General features: G+C 36.1%; 1 protein-coding gene across 1 annotated transcript in view; it reads left to right on the forward strand.

Moving 5' to 3' along the window:
* Positions 1 to 21,899, forward strand: part of LOC149234376 (sodium/hydrogen exchanger 8-like) — a 1,053,364-nt gene that overhangs the window by 924,387 nt on the left and 107,078 nt on the right. The window contains exon 16 of the mRNA XM_089371820.1: positions 1,983 to 2,285. Within this exon, the coding sequence (XP_089227946.1) occupies positions 1,983 to 2,285 (303 nt within the window). The remainder of the gene's footprint in view (positions 1 to 1,982; positions 2,286 to 21,899) is intronic.

Genomic DNA, 21,899 nt, shown 5'->3' on the forward strand with positions numbered 1-21,899 from the left:
AGGGGTTTTATTCCCCTAGTGGTGCCTAGATGCACATTCTACAACCCAATATGAGGGCGATGTGTGACTCCTTACATTCTCAATATGGAATTGACATGTGTCCCTTTCAAAATAAAAATAAAATATACTATAAATAAAAATCAACGTCGGCTATAATAAAAACATAAATGAATGTATCGTAATAGTTAGTTTTAACTAAAAACATTATAAAACACCAATAATCCCACTCTCACTATGCTTCCTCAGTTGGGTTAGTTTTTAATATTACAACACTAAATGAAGGAGATGTGGTAATTAATATCACAACCCAAGATGAAAGAGATATGGCAAAAGTATTTCACTTTTAGTATTGGAACCATAAATAAAATGTTTGGAAGTCTATCTAAGTAACTTATTTTTATATTAATTTTAGAGTGATAAAGTAATTATTAGTTAAAAAAAATTCCTTCTCAATATTCCAATATAAAATTTAAACAATTGTTTGAATATTCATCTCTCTCTCTCTATATATATATATGTATCATCGTAAATGTTTTAATGTGGATTCAATGTGGGCCATAAATAAAATATTGCATTATAAGATTAAGTAATATTGATGTGGTGGCTCGAAGGCTCGTCGTGGGGGTCACATTCCGTAGCCTCACCAATGCGTTGGAGTGGTGCGACGTGGAGTTTCAGGCAAACGAGGGAAGGCAAGGCGTGTGGGACATGGACAGAGCGATGACCATCGATGTTGTTTGGAAAATTGCAAAGACTTGATCCAGTCGGTGCTTGATTGCTTGGAAACCCCAAGCGAGTACACTAGGAAGAACATGATGAGCTCATAGCCACATTGAACAAGATGCACCACTTCCAATGCCATGTCCGAGAGTGAGTCGTGGTGGTCTGGTGTGGCTAAAACCTGTTAGCTAAGAAAGTGGAGAAGCTGGAGTCTTGGATGACCCACTTCGAGGAGCATGTCCAGTGTTATTTATGCCCTCCACCTCCTCCTGGAACAACCTCGGATAACCCAGTTTCAATCACTTCAGATCACTACCATGGTCACATTTGCTCTTCTTGTTTTATGTGTTTTCTGGTGCTTTTGGCCTCTTAAGTTGTGGATTGTATCTTTGGTTGCCTTTCTATTTCTTTGTCATATGTTGATCGCGGTAGTCAACAACCCTGATCAGGGTGAGACTACTTGCATTTTGCTGCTGATGTACTTATCTTGAAATGAATGAATATAAAGTTGATTTACAAAAAAAAATATTGATGTGTATTTCAAAGTGTATTAATAATAAAAAACTATTTTAATATGGAGAATGTGCTCCATACATATTATTATGGTTAAAATATTACCTTTTACATTTTGGTGGACTTTCAAGTATGTTTGAAGGACACTTTTGTCTAAAATATAATAAAGATTTGTTGAAATTGCAAATTTAAATTGTATAGTGAAAATAAAAAAATAAAAAATAACAAAATAAAATAATCTTATAAAATAAAATAATAATAATGAAAACCCATGGTACTCATGTGGAATATAACTTATTTTCACATGGAAATCAATACGAGCTAAATCCATCTTAACTCTCAATCACTCAGAGGATCAAATCTCTTGACATGCAAAACTCTGAATCCCTAGAGAATCAAATCTCTTAACATGTAAACCTTCTTTAGAGTAAAAAAATATTTGATCCCTCTTAAGGCTTAATAGATCCAAAATTAAAATAAATCTAAACTGGTCTATAATTTTTTACTTAAATCAAATTCTAAAATACTTATTCCAAAATAAATCATCTATATAAAAATATATATATTTTTATATTATTAAATCCATATGATCCTGAATTTTTAAGTTTTTAAAGAATGAGAATTCTGAAAAATCTATTCCACTTCATTTATGTTAATTATGTTGATTGAGATAATTGTTTTATTTAGGTTCCATATATATGGAATACTTTTTGCAGAGAGTTAATCAGATTGTTATTTTTCTCCTGCAGGTGTTCAAGCTGCTTATTGGCGAATGCTCTGTGAAGGAAAGATAACACAAACTACCGCCATTCTGCTTATGCGCTCAATAGATGAAGCCATTGACATGTTATACTCTCGTAATAAATTAGTTGACTGGGAACGATTAGAGGCTTATCTGGAATTTGCAGGTCGTTCTAAATGCTTTCAGATAAGGTGTCTACCCCTAAAGTTGCCGACATTTTTCACTGTTGAGAAATCGAGGTTGGCATGCTACATCTGCATGGCATTTCTTCGTGCTCATAAAACTGCTAGAAGACAATTACGTAATATCGGTCAGACAATTTCCCTGCAACCTGTTTATGCTTTCTTCTATTTTTAGTCTTAACGTAGATCGAATTAACTTAATAATTTGGATAAGTTGGCTTCGTATTTGAACCATGTTAAGAAACTTATAAAGCTGGGAGATTATCATTGAGATAAAATGATTGATTAGTTCAAGTAACTACAGTTTGAAGTTGAGATTCTTAAATGTTTGTTATGGTTGAGTTTTTTATAACCATTATTGGGTTTGGGCTATTAGTTAGCTTTTTTTTTCAGTCTAAAATAAAAGTCTTCTTATTATTACTAAAGAAAGTACGGTTATATGATTTTGTCCCCAGATAAAGTACTAAAACTTAGTAGCAAGAAACTCAACCGAAAAAAAAAAAGAACATAGACCGATTACTGTGCTCTCATCCACTTAAAGTTCATCTGCTGTTAAGAAGTGCTTTGTTACAAAAAAACCAAGAAGAGAAAAAAGCAAGAGACATATGCTAGTCTTATCTATGAGATCGGAATAGAGCTGAAATCAAATCTGGAGTCCCGGTTGAAAGAAGCATAATGAATGACTCCAAGAGGTGTTGAAATGCCTCTTTTAGAGGGAATGTCAGCGATGAGATTCTGCTCCTTATATATATGATTGAAATCAATGCACTAAAATGAATTGATCAAGATACGAATGCGCTTCATCCAATAGGTCAGAAGATGAGGTTGGAAACATGACAATCCCTTTACCCAATCAATGCATCCTTTAGAGTTCCCGAAAATATGCATATTGTGGATGTTGAGCCAAGTAGCAGTGAATAGTAACCCCATAGTGAAATGATTTTGGCTCTGTTGTTGGAACCTGAACCACCCTCCCACCAAAAGTGATAAAACTTACTGGGTTTAGTAGCCATAAGAACACCACATCCACACAGTCCAAATTTGCAAGCCCCATCAAAAAAACCCACTAGATAATCATTCCAGATGTCCTGCAATATGACCTTTCTAGATTTTTTAATTTGTTTCATAGGGCCTGTCTCAGAAAAATGAGAAACAATCCCCATAACAGTGTATCTAATATCAAATGGCTTATCATCAAATATGATAAGGTTCTTGCAGTGCCATAAGCCCCAAATGATGAAAAAAGGCAGGGTGCCAAAAGCCTGTTGTGACTGAAACTAGAGCTTAAAACTTGCCAACAGTGTACTATGCTTCCAATCCTCCACAATCTGGAATAAAATGAAGACTATGTACCAAATTTCTGTGGAAACCAGACAGTTCATGAAGAGGTGTTCAACATCTTCCGAATTTTTCTTGCACAACATACAAATACTAGGACCAATGGAACCTCTGTGAACTAAATTCTTCCAAGTGAGAACTTGTCATTCAATACCAGCCAACCAAAACATTTAAGCTTCTATGAGAAGTTCCATTTCCAGGATTTGTGGAACCAGGATAGCTCCACAAAAGGATTAGCTGGTATGGAAATGGACCTATAAATGTCTTTGGTTGCAATCAAGTTCTTATGGACTTGCCCAACCCATCTCATCTTATCACTATTATCTGAAATATAAATACCTGCAAGCTTAATCTGTCTTATATAAAGAGTCCATTCGATAGCCAGAAGACCTGAAATATCCATGTCCTCTGCCCGAAGCTAAGTCTGAAGATATGGAGAATATGCTCGAAAAGAAACAATATGAGAAAGAAAATAGATACCTCTGTCATGTAAATGTTGTAAGAGGGGAACATAAAGCATACATACCCCTTGGGTACCACCGATAATGTCCAGCCCAACCTCAATATTACTGCCATCACCGACCTCCCAGCAAATCCCTGCAAATAACCAATGCCTTTGTCTCATCATACTGCACCATATATATGAAATTGAGGAAGGGATTTTAGCACCACCTTTAATCTAGACCTCAAAGTCCTGATATCCCAAATATTTACCTTGGATGATTTGAGACCAAAGACCCCTACTCGACAAATCTCTCCACAAGATTTTACAAACAAGGGCCCTATTAAGCGATAAGGTGTCCAGGATCCTCCATCCCCCATGTTCAACAACTTTAGCTAAAAGGGGCAGACTACCAGTTAGCTAGGATTCTAGTATTCACATGTAATTAATGGGAATCATTTCTCGTGTTTTAAAGAAATGGCCAATGGACGCCTGCAAAATTATAATCATCATTGATCTCTGAGAACAAATTTATGATGGTGTTCATTTTTCCAAGGCCAAGAAGCTTGTGCTTAAGGAACAAATAAGTCTTTTCTGTAGTGGTGGTTTATTCAAGTCATAGTGAATTTTCTAGTTAGTGCAGAATCTAGGTGGAAACAAAAGTAACAATTGCAAACTAATAAGAAAGATTGCAAAGGGGATTAGAATACAATTTATTTTTCTATCTCTATATCAAAAAATAAAGTATGATACAATGATATATAGCCTTCATGGGGACATGGAGGTCTTGGTTGGGTGTCATAATGCAAGGATAACATACCTCAAGTAGAGGCCTAGTTAACTAGTTAAGTAAACTAGTTAACTAATCAACTCAACTAGTAGAATCCTAGAGATAACTAGAGAATCGACATGCAATCATCAATTTACTATTTCATGGCTCATGCATGACTCTACTCATAGTGTGATTCAGGTACAACTAAGCATGAATGCAGTACAACTTTCTCTTAACTTATTGTGAGGAATCCAATGTATGGTTATGAAACCAATGCATGGTGATGGTTCCAAGGTAAGACAAACATGTGACTAAATATACCCCCTCCACTCAAAGCTCAATTGAGATGAAAATTAAATAAAGTGGGTCTCGGAAATATGTAGCCATGTTAGGTACCCAATATATAATGCACCTAACAAGAAAAAAATAAGAGGAAAGAGGGAAAACATAGCGGGAACAAAACCCCCCTTCAAATGCTACAGAGACAACTTCTAGGCAGTTATTATTGCCTTCATGCCAGAAAAATCTCACAAGGCTACAAATTGTTTTTTTGTGAAGGGGTTGGTGAAGATATTTGCAATTTTTTCGATGAAGGAAAAATATTGCAAATCAATTATACCATCGCAAATCAAGCCTCGAATGAAGTGCATGTGAACTTCAATGTGTTTTGTACGATGTCACTGGATTAGATCTCTGCAAAACTTTAAAGTCCTCTAGTTGTCACACCAAATTACCATTGGGTGATGGAATTGTCTGCCAAACTATGTGAGAAAGTGTTGCAATCAGATAGTCTGCATGGTTACATTCACTGTGACCTCTATACTCTACCTCTGCTGAAGATAAAGCAATTGCTAATCGATTTTTACTCGAACAACATATATGCCTTGGTTTAATGCTAAAAACATATCCCGAAGTGGACTTGCAATCTTTTCCATCACCTTCCTAATCTGAAACTATGTACCCAACGATATCTAATGAGCATCTTCCTGCATATTGGATACCATAATTTGTGGTTCCCCTAACATATCGAAGAATCGTCTTGGCAACGTTCCAATGGAGCTCATGCAACTCCTGCATGTACCTAGATGCTACTCTAGTGGCATAAGAGATGTCTAGCCGTGGGTGAGTAAGGTACAAAAGATTACACACCAACTGACTATAAATTGTACAATCTACCAACAGTGTTGTACTTCCATTTTCTATCATAATTCTAGATAAGAAATGTGTGGTTGCTAGCTTGCACTCAGTCATCTTGAATCTAAGAAGTAGATCCCATGCATACTTTGACTGAGCCAATGTGATTCTTGAATTAGACTGACTAATCTCAAGATCAAGAAAGTAGTTGAGAAGCTACATTTTAGTCTTGGAAAACCTGTCATATAGAGTAGACTTGAAAACAACAATTGTTGAGGGTGAACTACTTGTGATAAGTCATCTACATACAATACTATCAACAATAATGAATTAGATTGCCTCAACATATAAACATTTGGATCAGAATTACAATGTTGGAAACCCTGGGAGAGAAGGTAGGAGTCCATCTTCGTGTACCATGCACAAGGTGCCTGTTTGAGGCCATACAAAGATCGCTTCAGTCTACACACTAATGATGAGTCTTGAACATATCCTTTTGGTTGCTCCATATAGATCTCTTCATTAAGATCACCATGAAGAAATGTGTTCTTCACATCCATGTGGTGAACCTCCCACTTCTTTGCTACTGCAATTGCAAGAGCCATCCTAATGGAGTCCATTATGTTTGCTGGTGAAAATGTGTCATCATAATCAATCTCATGTACTTGCAAAAAAACTTTGGGTGCCACCTTGGCTTTAAACTTGTTGATCAGTCCATTTGTTTCTCTTTTAGTTATGTAGATCCATTTACAATGGACAGGCTTTTGGCCTACTGGAAGTCCAAATCCCATTTGTGGTTCGGAATGAGTGAATTGTATTCCTCATTCATTTCTTCCTCCTAGTTGGGATTGCCTTCATCCTCTTCATAATATTGAGGATCGAAAGCTAATACAACATACAATAGTTTATGGGAATGCATGGTTTCATAGATGTAAGTGCATGCCGAGCTTATTCCACTTGAGATCTCATGGCATGATCATCTAAGAGATCACCCATGAGGTTCCATTTCTATGCCGAAGGTGGTAGGGAATATGAATATTCTATGACTTGCTCATTAGGTTTAGAATTATGATCCAAAGTGCATGAAGAATCATTATCTCAAAGACTGACATCTGGAAGTGGCGGTGGTTGTGTAGCATGTTCCTCTAGAGTTGCATGTAGAGGACCTTCTTCAAACTTTACACTCCTCTCAATAAATACTTGTTCTGTGGCAAGCTCTAGCAACCTGTACCCTTCGACTCCATATGAATATCCAAGCCCATGCTCGAAGACCTTTCACTTACCCAATGGAATTCAAGCCCATGCTCGAGATTGAAAGATACATAAGTGGGTGAATTTCGGTTTCTTACTGCAACAAGCCTCATAAAGAGTTTCCCCCTTCATGGATTTTTGTGGTACTCTTTTCTGGATGTAAGTGACACAATTGATATCTTCAACCCATAACTTTCAAGGTAATGATCTTCCTTGTAACATGTAGTTGGCCATTTCTTTTAGTGTCATGTTCTTCCTTTCTTCCACATTTTTTTGCTACAAAGTGTATGACACTATGTGTTGAAACTAAATACCTACACCTAAATAAATCCTTTCCATCTCTTTGTTCACATATTTCCCCATTATATGTGCACAATATTTTGATGCCTTTTCCTGCCTATTTTTCTACATGCGCTTTAAACTCCTTGAAACATTAAAATGCCTCTGACTTGGATTTAATAAAATAGACCCAAGTATAGCATGACTGATCATCTATAAATATAAGAACACACATTGCGTCACTCATAGATGATTGGGGAAAAATGGCCAATGATATCATTGTGCACAAGCTCGAGGATGGATGATACCCTTGTTGCCTTTTATTTCTCAAACTTTTCCTCTGGATGTTTTCCCATAATGCAACCATGACAAACTCTTTCGAAAAATTGAATTTTGGGAAGCCTTGTAACCATTCCTTCTCTACTAAGCTATTGGAGGAAATTGTAATTCAAATGCCTAAAACTTTCATGCCATAATGCACTCTCTTGGTTTGCATGCATTTGTAACATAACTGAAGAAGATTAATAAACAATTTTTGAAAAAAATACAACCTTGTAGAACGATCAACTTTGCCTACAACAATTCTAGAGTCATTTGTCATCTTAGAGATGGAAACAATCTTAGGTGTAATTTCCACCCACTTTCCTCCATCAGAATATATTATCTGGAAGACTGATAGTAGGTTTATGGATAACAGTGGGGCATGCAATACAAATTGAAAGAATCCATTTTCCATATAATTCTTCCTCTTCCATGTACTTGGATAGGGGTATTATCTCCCATCAGTAGGGGAGAATCAGAATATGTTTTTATGGTTGAAAAGGAATCTCGTGAGGCAACCATATGGTGCGATGCCCCACTTCCAATGATCCAAGAATCAAAACAATACACAATTTCTACAAGTGCATGAGATTTACCTCGATCTGTGTCTGTTCCATGATGTCAATCTGCTTCTTCATGTATGCAGATTTGGGATGAAAACCTCTATTGCAGTAAGTTCACTTGTTCTTTTCCTTCTTCAATCTCTCATTTTTGGAGTTGGAGGAATCATCATTGGATCTAGTATTTGGTACTTTTCTATTATCATGCCCCTTCTTTCCTTTTTGCTTTTGCTTGCTCTTGTTGCTTCCCTGAACAACAAGTGCACACACATTAGAACTTTTGAGGATTCCGATTTTGATAAGTTTGTCCTATTATTGTATGAGAGACTCAATGAAAGAGTCCATCAATGTCATCTTCCAAGTTGCACCCATAAATTATCTTGAAACATGGAATGAACAAACAAAAATAACGTATTTTGGTTTGATCTTGGATAAAATCGAGAGAATAACTTGTTCGTCTTTCTTTCCAATACCATAATCCTATTCAACAAAATCAGGTAAAAAATATTCATGAGATGAACCCAACAATGCTAATAATCAAAACCCTGTTTCAGAAGCCTGCAATCAACTGTCACTGTCTGTGGTCAACTACCGAACCCTACGATCAATGAGTGAAATCTATGGTCAACTGATAAAACCAAACACTAGGTCCCAACCGCACATAGAGAGTGATGTGTGTGTAGCTGAAACCATCCAACCACACACATAGAGTGATGTGTGTGTAGCTGAAGCCCTCCAACAGCACGTATGAGGCCGTGTGTCTGCAATTGTGACCGAAAAATGGCTATGTCATGCCTATGGTCGGAAACCAAAACCCTAGCACACATGCAAGCTTCAGACCCTGCAATCTCAGACCTATGTGAGCGAAATTCCATGAACCATCTGAGACCTATGTGAGCCAAACTAAAGAAAGAAGAATAGAAGAATGATTAATGATGATGTCCAAATGAGGGTCACTTGACTTGTATTTATAGCAATTCATGGGTGTCTAATTTATCTTTTGGGCCGACCTGATCAAATATGCACATGTGGGGCTTAATTCAAAAATGAACTTTCCCTTATCCAAATTGAGCACTTCAATAGTCAAAATTGGTCGTCTCAAAAATATGAATCTCATCCCATGGTTGGAATTTGTCATTGAGCTACCAAATTAACACGTGTTTGGTTGGAAATTCCAACTCTTAGATTTTCTTGTGGTGGAGTAAAAAATGGGCAAACTATTTTAGGATTTGATTTGAACTCATCCATAGGGGTTGACACATAGACTTTATATACCCATGGATAAGGACTCTATTCTCCCATTGAATGACACCAAAAATTATATCACATAATATAGAGATTTATAGAAAATCACTCATAAAGCACTATGGCTAGAGGAACATTATAAGCATTTGTATAAATTCCCTCATTTTAGTGAATGATGGATCCACACAAGGGAATCTTCCCTAGGACTTAGGTTTCATAAAGATAGACACAATTAATTCTAAGATATCATAAGTAGCTACCCATATAAGGTATAAGGTAAATTATCGATAGATGGTCACTCAAAGTAGATTTTAGATTTGGTTTAATTTGCACTAAGGCTATTCTAGGGCTTTATCAAGATATGTGATCTAAACTTGATCTAGGATATTTTAAAGTGATTTGGCTTGTAAAAATGTTCAGGCATAAATGATAAAACTTAAACCAACTTAAAAATAAAATCAAGCATGAACGACTTTAAATGAAACTACAAATTTAAAATGAAATATAGAAGATAAAGACGAGAAAAAAATAAGGACGAAACTAATTGATATCAGAATTCGTCCAGTGTGGACTACTCTCCCGATCCTACCTCCAAAGAACTGACCTATTTTATTAATATGATGGTAAGCCTCAAATGCTTTATTACATCATCAAAATTTCCTCCAACTCCTGCTACAAAAATAATATTTCTATTACTAACTTTAGCTTTTTGCTACCAAAACTCCTTTGGTTACTACAAAATCAAGCTCTCAAAGACTCCACTAACATAAAAAATATGCAAGCTCAAAACCAAGCTTAAATGCTCTCAACACTTCAAAAGATTCACACCAAAATCTCCCTCCAAAGCTCTCTCTAAATCGTTTTTCCTAAAACCCTTCTCACAATGGCAAGCATATATTTAACATTTGGTGGACTGGCAGTCGAGCCCATGGGCAGCGAGAATATGCACATGGTTATTCTAAATAGAAACAATTTTTTATAACAAATTAAAACATATTTATATATGGAATGCCACTGGAACAACCAAAACGTTAATATAACAGACAGAGTATCCAACCAATATTATATGACCGCGTTCTTTTTGTTCCAATGACTGTTGGGTATGTGAGAAGGTGGTGCATTGGTTAATATAACCGTTGGTTATATATGGATTGCATATTAATGCTCAGTGGCCAACATAAATCAATGGTCCAATTAATATTCAACGAATCATGCTATATATAAACCGTTGCACATTCCATACGATTAACTGTGGCATGACAATCAAGCTTTGATGGGCATGTTGTCGGTGCACATATAAAACATATGTTATATTTGTTATAACAATTAAAACAATATCCCGTCGACATGTTTATTTTAAAGGAGTTGTTTTTAGTGCGACTTTTTGGATTTTTCGGTGCCGGAATCTGGTGGAAAAATTTGAGGTGAAATCTTGATTTGTGTTATTTAAACTAGTTTTTTGATTGTATATATGGATTCAGCACCTTGGAAAACCCCTAGGGCACTTCGATTGCACAGGATTACCCATCAAGCTTATGATTTCAATAAATTCCTGCCAGATTTTAGAGAAATTACACCGGAAAAACCCATCGTAAAAACTTCCAAAAAATCGCACTAAAGACAACTCCCATTTTAAATGGCACCAAAACAAAGTACAAAGTGGCCCACTAATATGTGACTACGTTGTTGGCGTTTGTTGTTATTTTGACTTGGCAGAGCGGTCGTATTTGGCGGTTCCACCGCCCCCGCCTTTTCCACCATACACCTCATAAGAAATTAAATACATATGACATTGTTTTCCTATCATATTTTCCACTTATGGGTTGTTAGTTAAGTTGTGTTGTTGTTTCGCAAGTCATAGGTTCAAACCCTGACGATGCCAACCATTAATAATTTTTTGACCATTGACCCATGGCCACGTGGCGCCTATTCATTGGGCCACGTGGTGCCTATTCATTGGGCCACGTGGTGTCCATTCATTGGGCCACATGCCACCCATCTAGTGGGCCATGTGTTGATACTGTACCTTGCCACAACATTTTCTATATGTCAAGCTATTATTTTCCCATGTCATCAGTTTGTATAGACCACATGTTAGCTCCAGGGTATGCCACATGTCACCTTTGACTTTGACTTCTTGCCCATTGTCACAAAATGTCAAACTACGATAACTTTCATGTATAGACTCAGATCGATGCGATTTAAATTGCGTTGGATTTGTCTCATGGAGCTCTTCGACATGAAGACATTTCCATCAAATTTTGGAGACATTGAATTTTAGGCCTTTTCAAGATCCTCCTTGATCAATATGATATTATGAAAAATGATCCCCAAACATTATAAATTTGAAAATTACCAATGTTTATTATAAGAATTGTAGCAAAGATAGGAAATCATAGTAGTAGTACTAATACAAATGAAATTTATCAATTCAAAATGAGTTGTAAGCCAATAAAAATTAGGGCTCAATTAATGAATAAATCTAGGGTTTGCACCACTTGAAAAATATGAAAATTAACATGGATATAATAGCCAATAAAGTGAAGATGTATTTCCTTAAAATAGTTGTAATATAAACCAACTAAGCTTATTTTCCAACTAAAATGATTTTAGGTCAAACACATTCAAGGAAGCCATATTTGTGGGAAACCCCTAGTGTTGAGATTTGTTAAAATTTAACAAATTTCATAGATAATTATACTTGAATTTGTTGATTCTCTATTTCTCTTCGAAACTGATCACCATATTGCAATCATATTAAGTATTATCCTCATTCCTATAATATTCTTGTAGCAACTACAACACCCACCCAAATTTTTGGCCTAACTCCAAAATTTTGGGTCCCGCCTCTGCTTGTTTAGGTCTCGGGGTTCTATGCTTATGAATTTGAATTGGTGAGATCTTGTATCAACATGGTTGTTATCAGACTTTGTTGATTCATGTGTTTTTGCGATGACATTTTCTCGAAGTGTTATCTTGAATATGGATCTTATTGATGCATTAATAGTATCATACGACTTCAAAATTTTATCCTTCTATGATATGCATTGTAATCAGGAAAAATAATATTGTCTCATTAATTATGACTTCATTATATTTGAATCAGGGTATGTGAAGTGCTACTTTAATCACAAACCCTTGAAACCCTAATTATCATGATAAGAGTCCCAATCATGTTTTACTCCACAACCCTTATGGTGCATTTTTGTAATCATTTCATGGCACTTGCATTACAAATGCATCATGGCATGTCAGAGTCACCTGCAATCGATGAGTCCATTAGAGTCTTTAACTGCCAAATTCCATGAAGATAAAGTTTTGTGCAAACAACTCTTGTAGTTACAACAAACTTTTACACTTGCTATTTTATTGTGATTTTAAAGACCTTACACTTTATTTTCATTTTAAAGACCTTTACACTTTATTTTGATGGCCTTGTATTACATAGCCCTATTAACACATTTTGTTATTGTGCATACAAGGTTAGCAATGAGGAATGTCCCAAAAATACACCATGCAAGTGTCAATGTCAAAATGATACAAACACAATATATACAATGCAAAGGCCCTATTGGTCTCTAGTAGCATGTATAGACTACACAACTATGCCATCACATATATTGGGAACAATGAGAGTTAACATACATAATTAGCACCGTGAGAATTTGGATAATATGTTCCCTTGTCATAGATATAGATGCATACAGAAAACACTACATTGAAAAGACAATCATATTACAGAGGGCATTAAATATGTGCCATGGAAACACTTGGAAAATGTAGCATCATTCCACGAGGATTATAAGGGATGCAGCAAGTGCCCATGTGGCATTAAAATTGATCCCTATTTATTTGCACCCTTTCACTCTCAGTGAGGAATGACCCTTTTAAGGGAGCATTCTACCATGCAAGTGATGAAAGTCGATTCCTATCATTCATTTTGACTGATATAGAACATCATGCAAAGGGTGAAAACACATTTTTCTGAAGTTTTTATTGAACGGGACACCTGTCATCTATGTTGAAGGCAGACAAAGATCATAATGCCCTTTTGACCAGTGAACGTGTGCCAATGCCACACTCTTTCTTGTCAAATTTAGTCATTCAAAACCACTGCTGCATGCCTAAGTCTCATCGCTACCATCATTTGCTAAAGGATATACTAGAGACAAAAGGAAACAATCCCATAGCCAGAGTTATCAAAACTATTTACAATGCCACGGACTCTGTCTATCGCAGGTCGCATTTACAGGGTGTAGACTACCTCTTGAAATAGCGACTAACACTAATTCTGGAAATGCGATACATCATCCTTTGTTTGTGATGGAAGAATAGTTGAAACATGTGACCAAAATGGTTTCCAATTTTTCCTTTGGCATTTATCAAAGAAAACTAAATGTAGAGAAGAGATGTTGGCATTTATCAAAGAAAACTAAATGTAGAGAAGAGATGGATTAAGAGGCCACATCCTTCTTCATATCCTTGGCATACTTCAGAACATGGAAAGGGATCAATTCAGAAATACTATGTGGAATCTCTCCTTGTTCAGATAGGGAATATCTGATGCCTGATCAAAATATGAATAGATCGAGCTATCTACTGGGTCATCCTTTTGGAGATGAGTATCAAGAATTGCTCCAAGTTCCATCATATATTATTATTTTGAGTAGGGGACTTTTCTTTTCTTTATCTCTGGCTAATGCATTTGGGTCTGCCGTAAAAATGGTTGCCGCCTCTCTTAATAATGCATTTGGGTCTGTAGTAAAAATGTTGCCACCTCTCTTGACAATAGAAAAAATTTGCTACAGTTTCATAATTCATCCCATGAAACACTATTAAAGTTGGAACTTGGAGCACTAATATTACATGACGTTAATGTAACCACAATGAAAGGGCACCATACCATGCAGGATTTTGTGGAAGGGAATACGACTAAACAATTATCAACAAACAACACAACTTTTTGAAGATGTTTTTCAAGAATTCATAGACAATGGTAAGCAAAGTTGGAGAAACTCATGTTACTTACAAATAAAATGGCCCATACAATAAGTGGGAGTTGGTGAACAAGCTGAAGGATGTGGTTTACTTTTGAAAGAATCAGTTAAATTCTCAAAGGGAGGTTATCTTGGCCATGTTAATAAGAAAAAGAGCTCCACATAGAGCTGGTGGAACATTCTCCTTGGGTAATGTTGAACTTATAAGTTTGTCCTATGTCCATACATTTCTTACAAGCACGAAATAATGGCCATACAAATAGTATTGCCAAATCAAAAACCTTTGCATAATACTTTAAGATAACTATTTTGGAGTTGGAAATTCGAAAGCAAGTGAGGATGGCAAGTGAAATGGAAAAGATAGATGCAGAGGATTCAGTTAATTACTTGAAAATGTTTACAGACAAAGAATTTGCAAGGAAAGGGATTGACACCTTCCATCAAATTGCACAAGATTAGAAAGTAAAAGAAAGAATTACTGAGCAATTAGATGCAACTTTAGATTTGAAAGAAAATGCAATTATGAGGAAAAAGGCATGCTATTTTGGATCCTAAATATGAAAGACAAGAAGGAGGATTCACTGTGTCGAGATGTTACACAGGTTACATTTTCCTTTAAAATTGTATAGTCACCACTCCAAATTGCAACCTGAATTAAGGTCGCACCTCTAGATTGTGACTTGAGCTAGGTCGCATCTCTAAATGTGACTTGGATAGTCACCTCGTCACTCCTCATCAAATTTGTGACTAAACCATCCCATTGACACAACAGATCACAAAGTCACATTTTCTTGTGACCTCCCTCAAACTATGACTTGCATGCAAGAGGCCTGATGGTGCGTCTCACATTGTGGAGAAAAGGTACGACGACCAATTTGACCTAGAAATGTGACGAATGCTGAGGAAAAGGAAATGCGTCCTGCTATTAATCACAACTTACAGTGAACCTTTGAGTCACATATCACAACCTTACAGTTCACTCTAAGATGTGACCAGCCTTGCAAAGCAAGATTGCGACCTAGGTATATATGATCCTCTAAGATTGCAGGTCACATTTTAGTTCCCAACATCACAATTGGAACCTGTGAATAGCACCGTGACCTGGGAATGCAACATCCTTTTGCACATGCCTCAGTGTATATAACAATGTATAGACAAGAAATCTTAACTGGGGAGCAATCTTTTGAGATCCATATTAGCCTTATTTTTGGATGTTGGAAGTGATTACCTGTTTTTACTAATTTAGGCGGATGACATAAGTTTGCTGCAATTATTGCTGAGAGATTAGAATCTCTTGAAACATCAACACAAGGTGACCAAAGGGTTGGGCCATCCTTGAGTGCATATAACCATGATGGTGTATGTGGAAAGAGGGCTCTTGATATGATGTAGAAAGAAATAAAGAAAGAAATTATTTTAACGTTCACGAGGCTCAAGATAGCCTATGGGACAGATTGCTTCTTCATCTGCTTGATGTATTCGGCCCTTTTTCTGTGAATATTTACAATAAATGCTCCCATGTTCTTGACAAACCCCTCGCTAAATAGATTATCCCAAGAGCTAGCTGCTAGCGTATCTGCATAACTTTCCCTGTTGCCTTTTAAGGCCTCACATTTTGAAATGAAATGTTTTTCTGTTTCCACTTTTCCGGAAGAACATAAAATGCATACTCTTTCATCCCACACTTCTTTTGGCCTTTTCCAGCGCCCTGTTTCACAATGGAGTTGATGAGAATTAGTCCCTAATTGAGCAATAAGAATTTTGACTCTCCAAAAAATATTGGCCTCTATGTATGCTTTTGGTTGATGACTATGAGTGAGATTAAACACTTCAATATAGTGCCTTTTCTTTCTTCCTAGCTCCTTATCCCAAGTATGCTTGTGGAACTTTTCCATAACAAAAGCTTTTATCTCTTTGCTGTTTATGGGACACGCATTCAAGCAAATACCCTATTTACTAAACCATTTTTTATTTTGCTGCATCTAAGTTTTTTTTTTTGTTTGGCACAATCTATCTTTAAAGACAACCTTAGGCCATCTACCTTCTTCCATTTGCTCAATTTTTTTAAAATACCTTATGAATCGCACCACAGCAATTGCTTCAATAGGAGCAGCCCCTATTTCACTTAAGAAGATAGCATAAGGAACTGCACTTTTTTAATCTTGAATTTCTTTGTAACCAAACGCTTCTGAATTTTCTCAATTTGTCTCAATTGCATGTTAGATGTACTGCTAGCCCATAGTTCACAACCATAGAGAATCACCAGAATCATTAGAAGCCCAAAAAGAGTTTGAGTGGTTTTCCATTCCTATCAATATACCTCTCTACACCTATTTTTGTATAAGGCCATCATTGAGCATAGCAATCAACCCATTTTACCTCTGAATTCCTCAGTTGGAGTGCGTGAGAAAATTCAAGAATTTAATAATTTGACAAAGAGGACAGGATGCAGATGGGTTTAGGCTAACAAAAGAGTACAAGAATTTATTTCCAAATAATGTTCACCTGTAGGAAGAAAACATTTGCAATGCTTGACATTCTTGGTTGAACATGATAAGAAAGAATTGCATGTGACTAGAACAAACTTTGCAATTCAAGATGCATAAAGTCAAAGTCACTTGGTCTGTGTTAGTTGGATGAAATTTAAAAAAAGCGGCATCATGGCTAAAGTCATTTGATATAAGTTTCCTTTAAATTGGACAATGTTGCAAGCACACATGCTAGATGTTTTAGTAGCAATATGTGTCTACACACAATCAATTTATTAGCAAAAGCAAGTGAGCATATGGCAAGCGTTGGAAACAACTTAAGATAGAGTTTAGAGGTTAGGTGACGAGAACATAATCGTATGGGCTATCTCATTATATTGTATATACTTATGTATTGCACTTACCTTTATGCTCTTTGTCACCACATGCAAAAATGTGGTAGATTAAGAGAAGTTTCGTAATGTTAAATCCATAGACAATGGTGCAAAGTAGAGGATTAATAATGGGAAAACATATGCCTAGGATCATCTTATTCAACCAAACCAAAAGAAGCCAAGGGTCAAATTTGCACATATATCCAGAGGACATATTGAGTGTGAATGAGATACTTACAAGCGACTATGGAACAGCCCCTATTTCACTTAAGAAGATAGCATAAGGAACTGCACTTTTTTAATCTTGAATTTCTTTGTAACCAAACGCTTCTGAATTTTCTCAATTTGTCTCAATTGCATGTTAGATGTACTGCTAGCCCATAGTTCACAACCATAGAGAATCACCAGAATCATTAGAAGCCCAAAAAGAGTTTGAGTGATTTTCCATTCCTATCAATATACCTCTCTACACCTATTTTTGTATAAGGCCATCATTGAGCATAGCAATCAACCCATTTTACCTCTGAATTCCTCAGTTGGAGTGCGTGAGAAAATTCAAGAATTTAATAATTTGACAAAGAGGACAGGATGCAGATGGGTTTAGGCTAACAAAAGAGTACAAGAATTTATTTCCAAATAATGTTCACCTGTAGGAAGAAAACATTTGCAATGCTTGACATTCTTGGTTGAACATGATAAGAAAGAATTGCATGTGACTAGAACAAACTTTGCAATTCAAGATGCATAAAGTCAAAGTCACTTGGTCTGTGTTAGTTGGATGAAATTTAAAAAAAGCGGCATCATGGCTAAAGTCATTTGATATAAGTTTCCTTTAAATTGGACAATGTTGCAAGCACACATGCTAGATGTTTTAGTAGCAATATGTGTCTACACACAATCAATTTATTAGCAAAAGCAAGTGAGCATATGGCAAGCGTTGGAAACAACTTAAGATAGAGTTTAGAGGTTAGGTGACGAGAACATAATCGTATGGGCTATCTCATTATATTGTATATACTTATGTATTGCACTTACCTTTATGCTCTTTGTCACCACATGCAAAAATGTGGTAGATTAAGAGAAGTTTCGTAATGTTAAATCCATAGACAATGGTGCAAAGTAGAGGATTAATAATGGGAAAACATATGCCTAGGATCATCTTATTCAACCAAACCAAAAGAAGCCAAGGGTCAAATTTGCACATATATCCAGAGGACATATTGAGTGTGAATGAGATACTTACAAGCGACTATGGAACAGCCCCTATTTCACTTAAGAAGATAGCATAAGGAACTGCACTTTTTTAATCTTGAATTTCTTTGTAACCAAACGCTTCTGAATTTTCTCAATTTGTCTCAATTGCATGTTAGATGTACTGCTAGCCCATAGTTCACAACCATAGAGAATCACCAGAATCATTAGAAGCCCAAAAAGAGTTTGAGTGGTTTTCCATTCCTATCAATATACCTCTCTACACCTATTTTTGTATAAGGCCATCATTGAGCATAGCAATCAACCCATTTTACCTCTGAATTCCTCAGTTGGAGTGCGTGAGAAAATTCAAGAATTTAATAATTTGACAAAGAGGACAGGATGCAGATGGGTTTAGGCTAACAAAAGAGTACAAGAATTTATTTCCAAATAATGTTCACCTGTAGGAAGAAAACATTTGCAATGCTTGACATTCTTGGTTGAACATGATAAGAAAGAATTGCATGTGACTAGAACAAACTTTGCAATTCAAGATGCATAAAGTCAAAGTCACTTGGTCTGTGTTAGTTGGATGAAATTTAAAAAAAGCGGCATCATGGCTAAAGTCATTTGATATAAGTTTCCTTTAAATTGGACAATGTTGCAAGCACACATGCTAGATGTTTTAGTAGCAATATGTGTCTACACACAATCAATTTATTAGCAAAAGCAAGTGAGCATATGGCAAGCGTTGGAAACAACTTAAGATAGAGTTTAGAGGTTAGGTGACGAGAACATAATCGTATGGGCTATCTCATTATATTGTATATACTTATGTATTGCACTTACCTTTATGCTCTTTGTCACCACATGCAAAAATGTGGTAGATTAAGAGAAGTTTCGTAATGTTAAATCCATAGACAATGGTGCAAAGTAGAGGATTAATAATGGGAAAACATATGCCTAGGATCATCTTATTCAACCAAACCAAAAGAAGCCAAGGGTCAAATTTGCACATATATCCAGAGGACATATTGAGTGTGAATGAGATACTTACAAGCGACTATGGAAGGCTGAGCCATCTAATGCTGATATTTTAGGGATATAAATTATTATATATTATTATTTTTGATATTTTCTCTTTGTTTCTTAAAAGTTTATTTGGCTTGATGTTTAATCAATGGTCGTGTGTGCTTGCATGTTTGATGTTGTGGAATAGGCTCTTGTTGTACTTCCTGGATGCATGATCTTATACAACTAGGGTTTCGACTAACATGCAAACAGGCTCCATGTAGCTACCCATGAAATGTGTCAACATTGATGGCAGATGTAGTTGTAAGAAAATAGATATTAAACACAACAAATGAACATCGCCACCTTTTTCATCAGCCCGTGAGAATCCCCACATTATTGCAGCATATAGGCAAAAAGAATTTTAAGGTTTCCAAGAAAACTTTGTACTCACCTCATGTCTTCTCTGCTATCATAATGTAAATATTTCTCATCATGATGCCAACAACTATGTTGAGATCAATTATTTGGCATGTATTAGTCATTATATATGAGAGAGAAGTGAGGAATTTCAAGAGTCACGAGGGTAGCTGAGAAGTCACAGTAAGTGAACAATCACCTCGACTCTATAAATATACTCTCATGCCTCATTTGTAGGGGATTTTTAGCACTTGAGCTAGGCCTAGGATTTGATAGTTGATTGGTGCTTGAGAAGCTGAAGGCATTCAAATCTTGGAAGCTTGTAGGGTGAGCTATGGTGAGGTTAGGGTTTTTCATTGGATAATGGTATGAACAACCCATGTTCCATTATTGGGCTTGATGGTTTGTATTGCTTGTACTTGTATTTGTAGCAACATTAATAAGAAGTTATTTTCTTTCAGTATGGATTCTCGTGCATATTTATGATGGTTGAATTGGATTTCTTGTGTTTCCATCATGTTTGTATGTGTTCTTTCATGTGGGCATATGTTAATGAACTCATTCTTAGCTTATGGATTTCATGTTTACTTTGAATCTGTGCTTACTTATTCCATGCCATGCCAGTAACTTATTGTGAACTGATTTGCAATTAACCTCTGGTATGTTCCTGTTCATGTATGTTTGAGATGGTTTTAGCTTATTGATCCTTCTCATGGCATACTTCTTCTTGTTTCTATTGTTGTTTTTCTGTATCTCGTTCTGCGGTTTGTCAATCTTGGGTTGACCTTGTCCCTATTGTTGTGGCACTTTATTCTTTTTCTCACTCTAACATCTCCTCATTTGAAAACTAGGGGTGAAACCAACATGATGGCAATTGAGCCTACATACTAGATGGGGTTCCTTTACCAAACAGTGTGAGGTATAATTAGTACTTCACACTAGGGAGACCCCCTAGCTATTGGCGGTACATTCCAGCCTATCAATAGATTTTCAGTGCTAGAAGGAGGGCTACATGAAAAGCTAAGCCAATGGAGCCTTCATCTTAACATCATAACTTGAAATGGATCCTTCCGAAATATCTACCCCAAATTGTTTTTCTGAAAGTCTTAATCTTTTAGTCTCTGAGGAAATAGTTCATCACTTGTCACAGTTTAAGTTTGATGGTGACGGTTTAACAATTGTATTTAGACATATGTGTCAATTTATCCACTTCTATCATTCTAATGAAATGCATTGTAAATATGTTATTGCCACATTGTTCACCCTCACGCTTGAAGTTCATGTCAAGCAATGGTGCCACACATTACCAACTGCTTCAATCCATTCTTTCGAGCAACTCAACAATGAGCTTGGTCAATATTTTGACATGTACAATTACCAAGATGTGTTTAAAAGGATAAATAATCTTAGGCTGAAACTCGAAGAATCATTAGAGTATTTTCCTATTAGGTCTGCTCATATTTGTTATGAATTTCCTGAAATGGACATGGATTGGACGTATTTGAGTGAGGAATTCTAGCGATTGGTTTTTATTTCTTTGCAACAATTTGAATATGAGATGAATCTTGATTTTGATGATAATTCTAGTAATCTCCAAGTTTCAAATTGGCCAAATATTATCCCTAATCTTGTCTTTCCAACCTCTATCAGTCGGGAAAGATATCAAGGCTTAGAGGAGGAAATTATCAACTATGAAATTCCTTATCCTCTCACAGCTTCATTACCTAATGAAATTTTAGTCATTAACCATATAGGTGATGAAAAGTGTTCACAAGGTATGGAACCAAGTTTTCCTACATTCGAACCACTCATACATCCTGTTGAATTTGGTCAACATGAAAATCAAGTTGATAAAATACCCCTCCCTGTTAATGAGTCCCAATTTGGCCCTATTAAGAATTTGCCGGAATCTCCTCAT

The sequence above is a fragment of the Pinus tabuliformis genome, chromosome 8 (assembly GCF_031772625.1).
Source record: "Pinus tabuliformis cultivar Carrire ecotype Pingquan chromosome 8, CPIR1, whole genome shotgun sequence".
Classification (NCBI taxonomy): Eukaryota; Viridiplantae; Streptophyta; class Pinopsida; order Pinales; family Pinaceae; genus Pinus; species Pinus tabuliformis.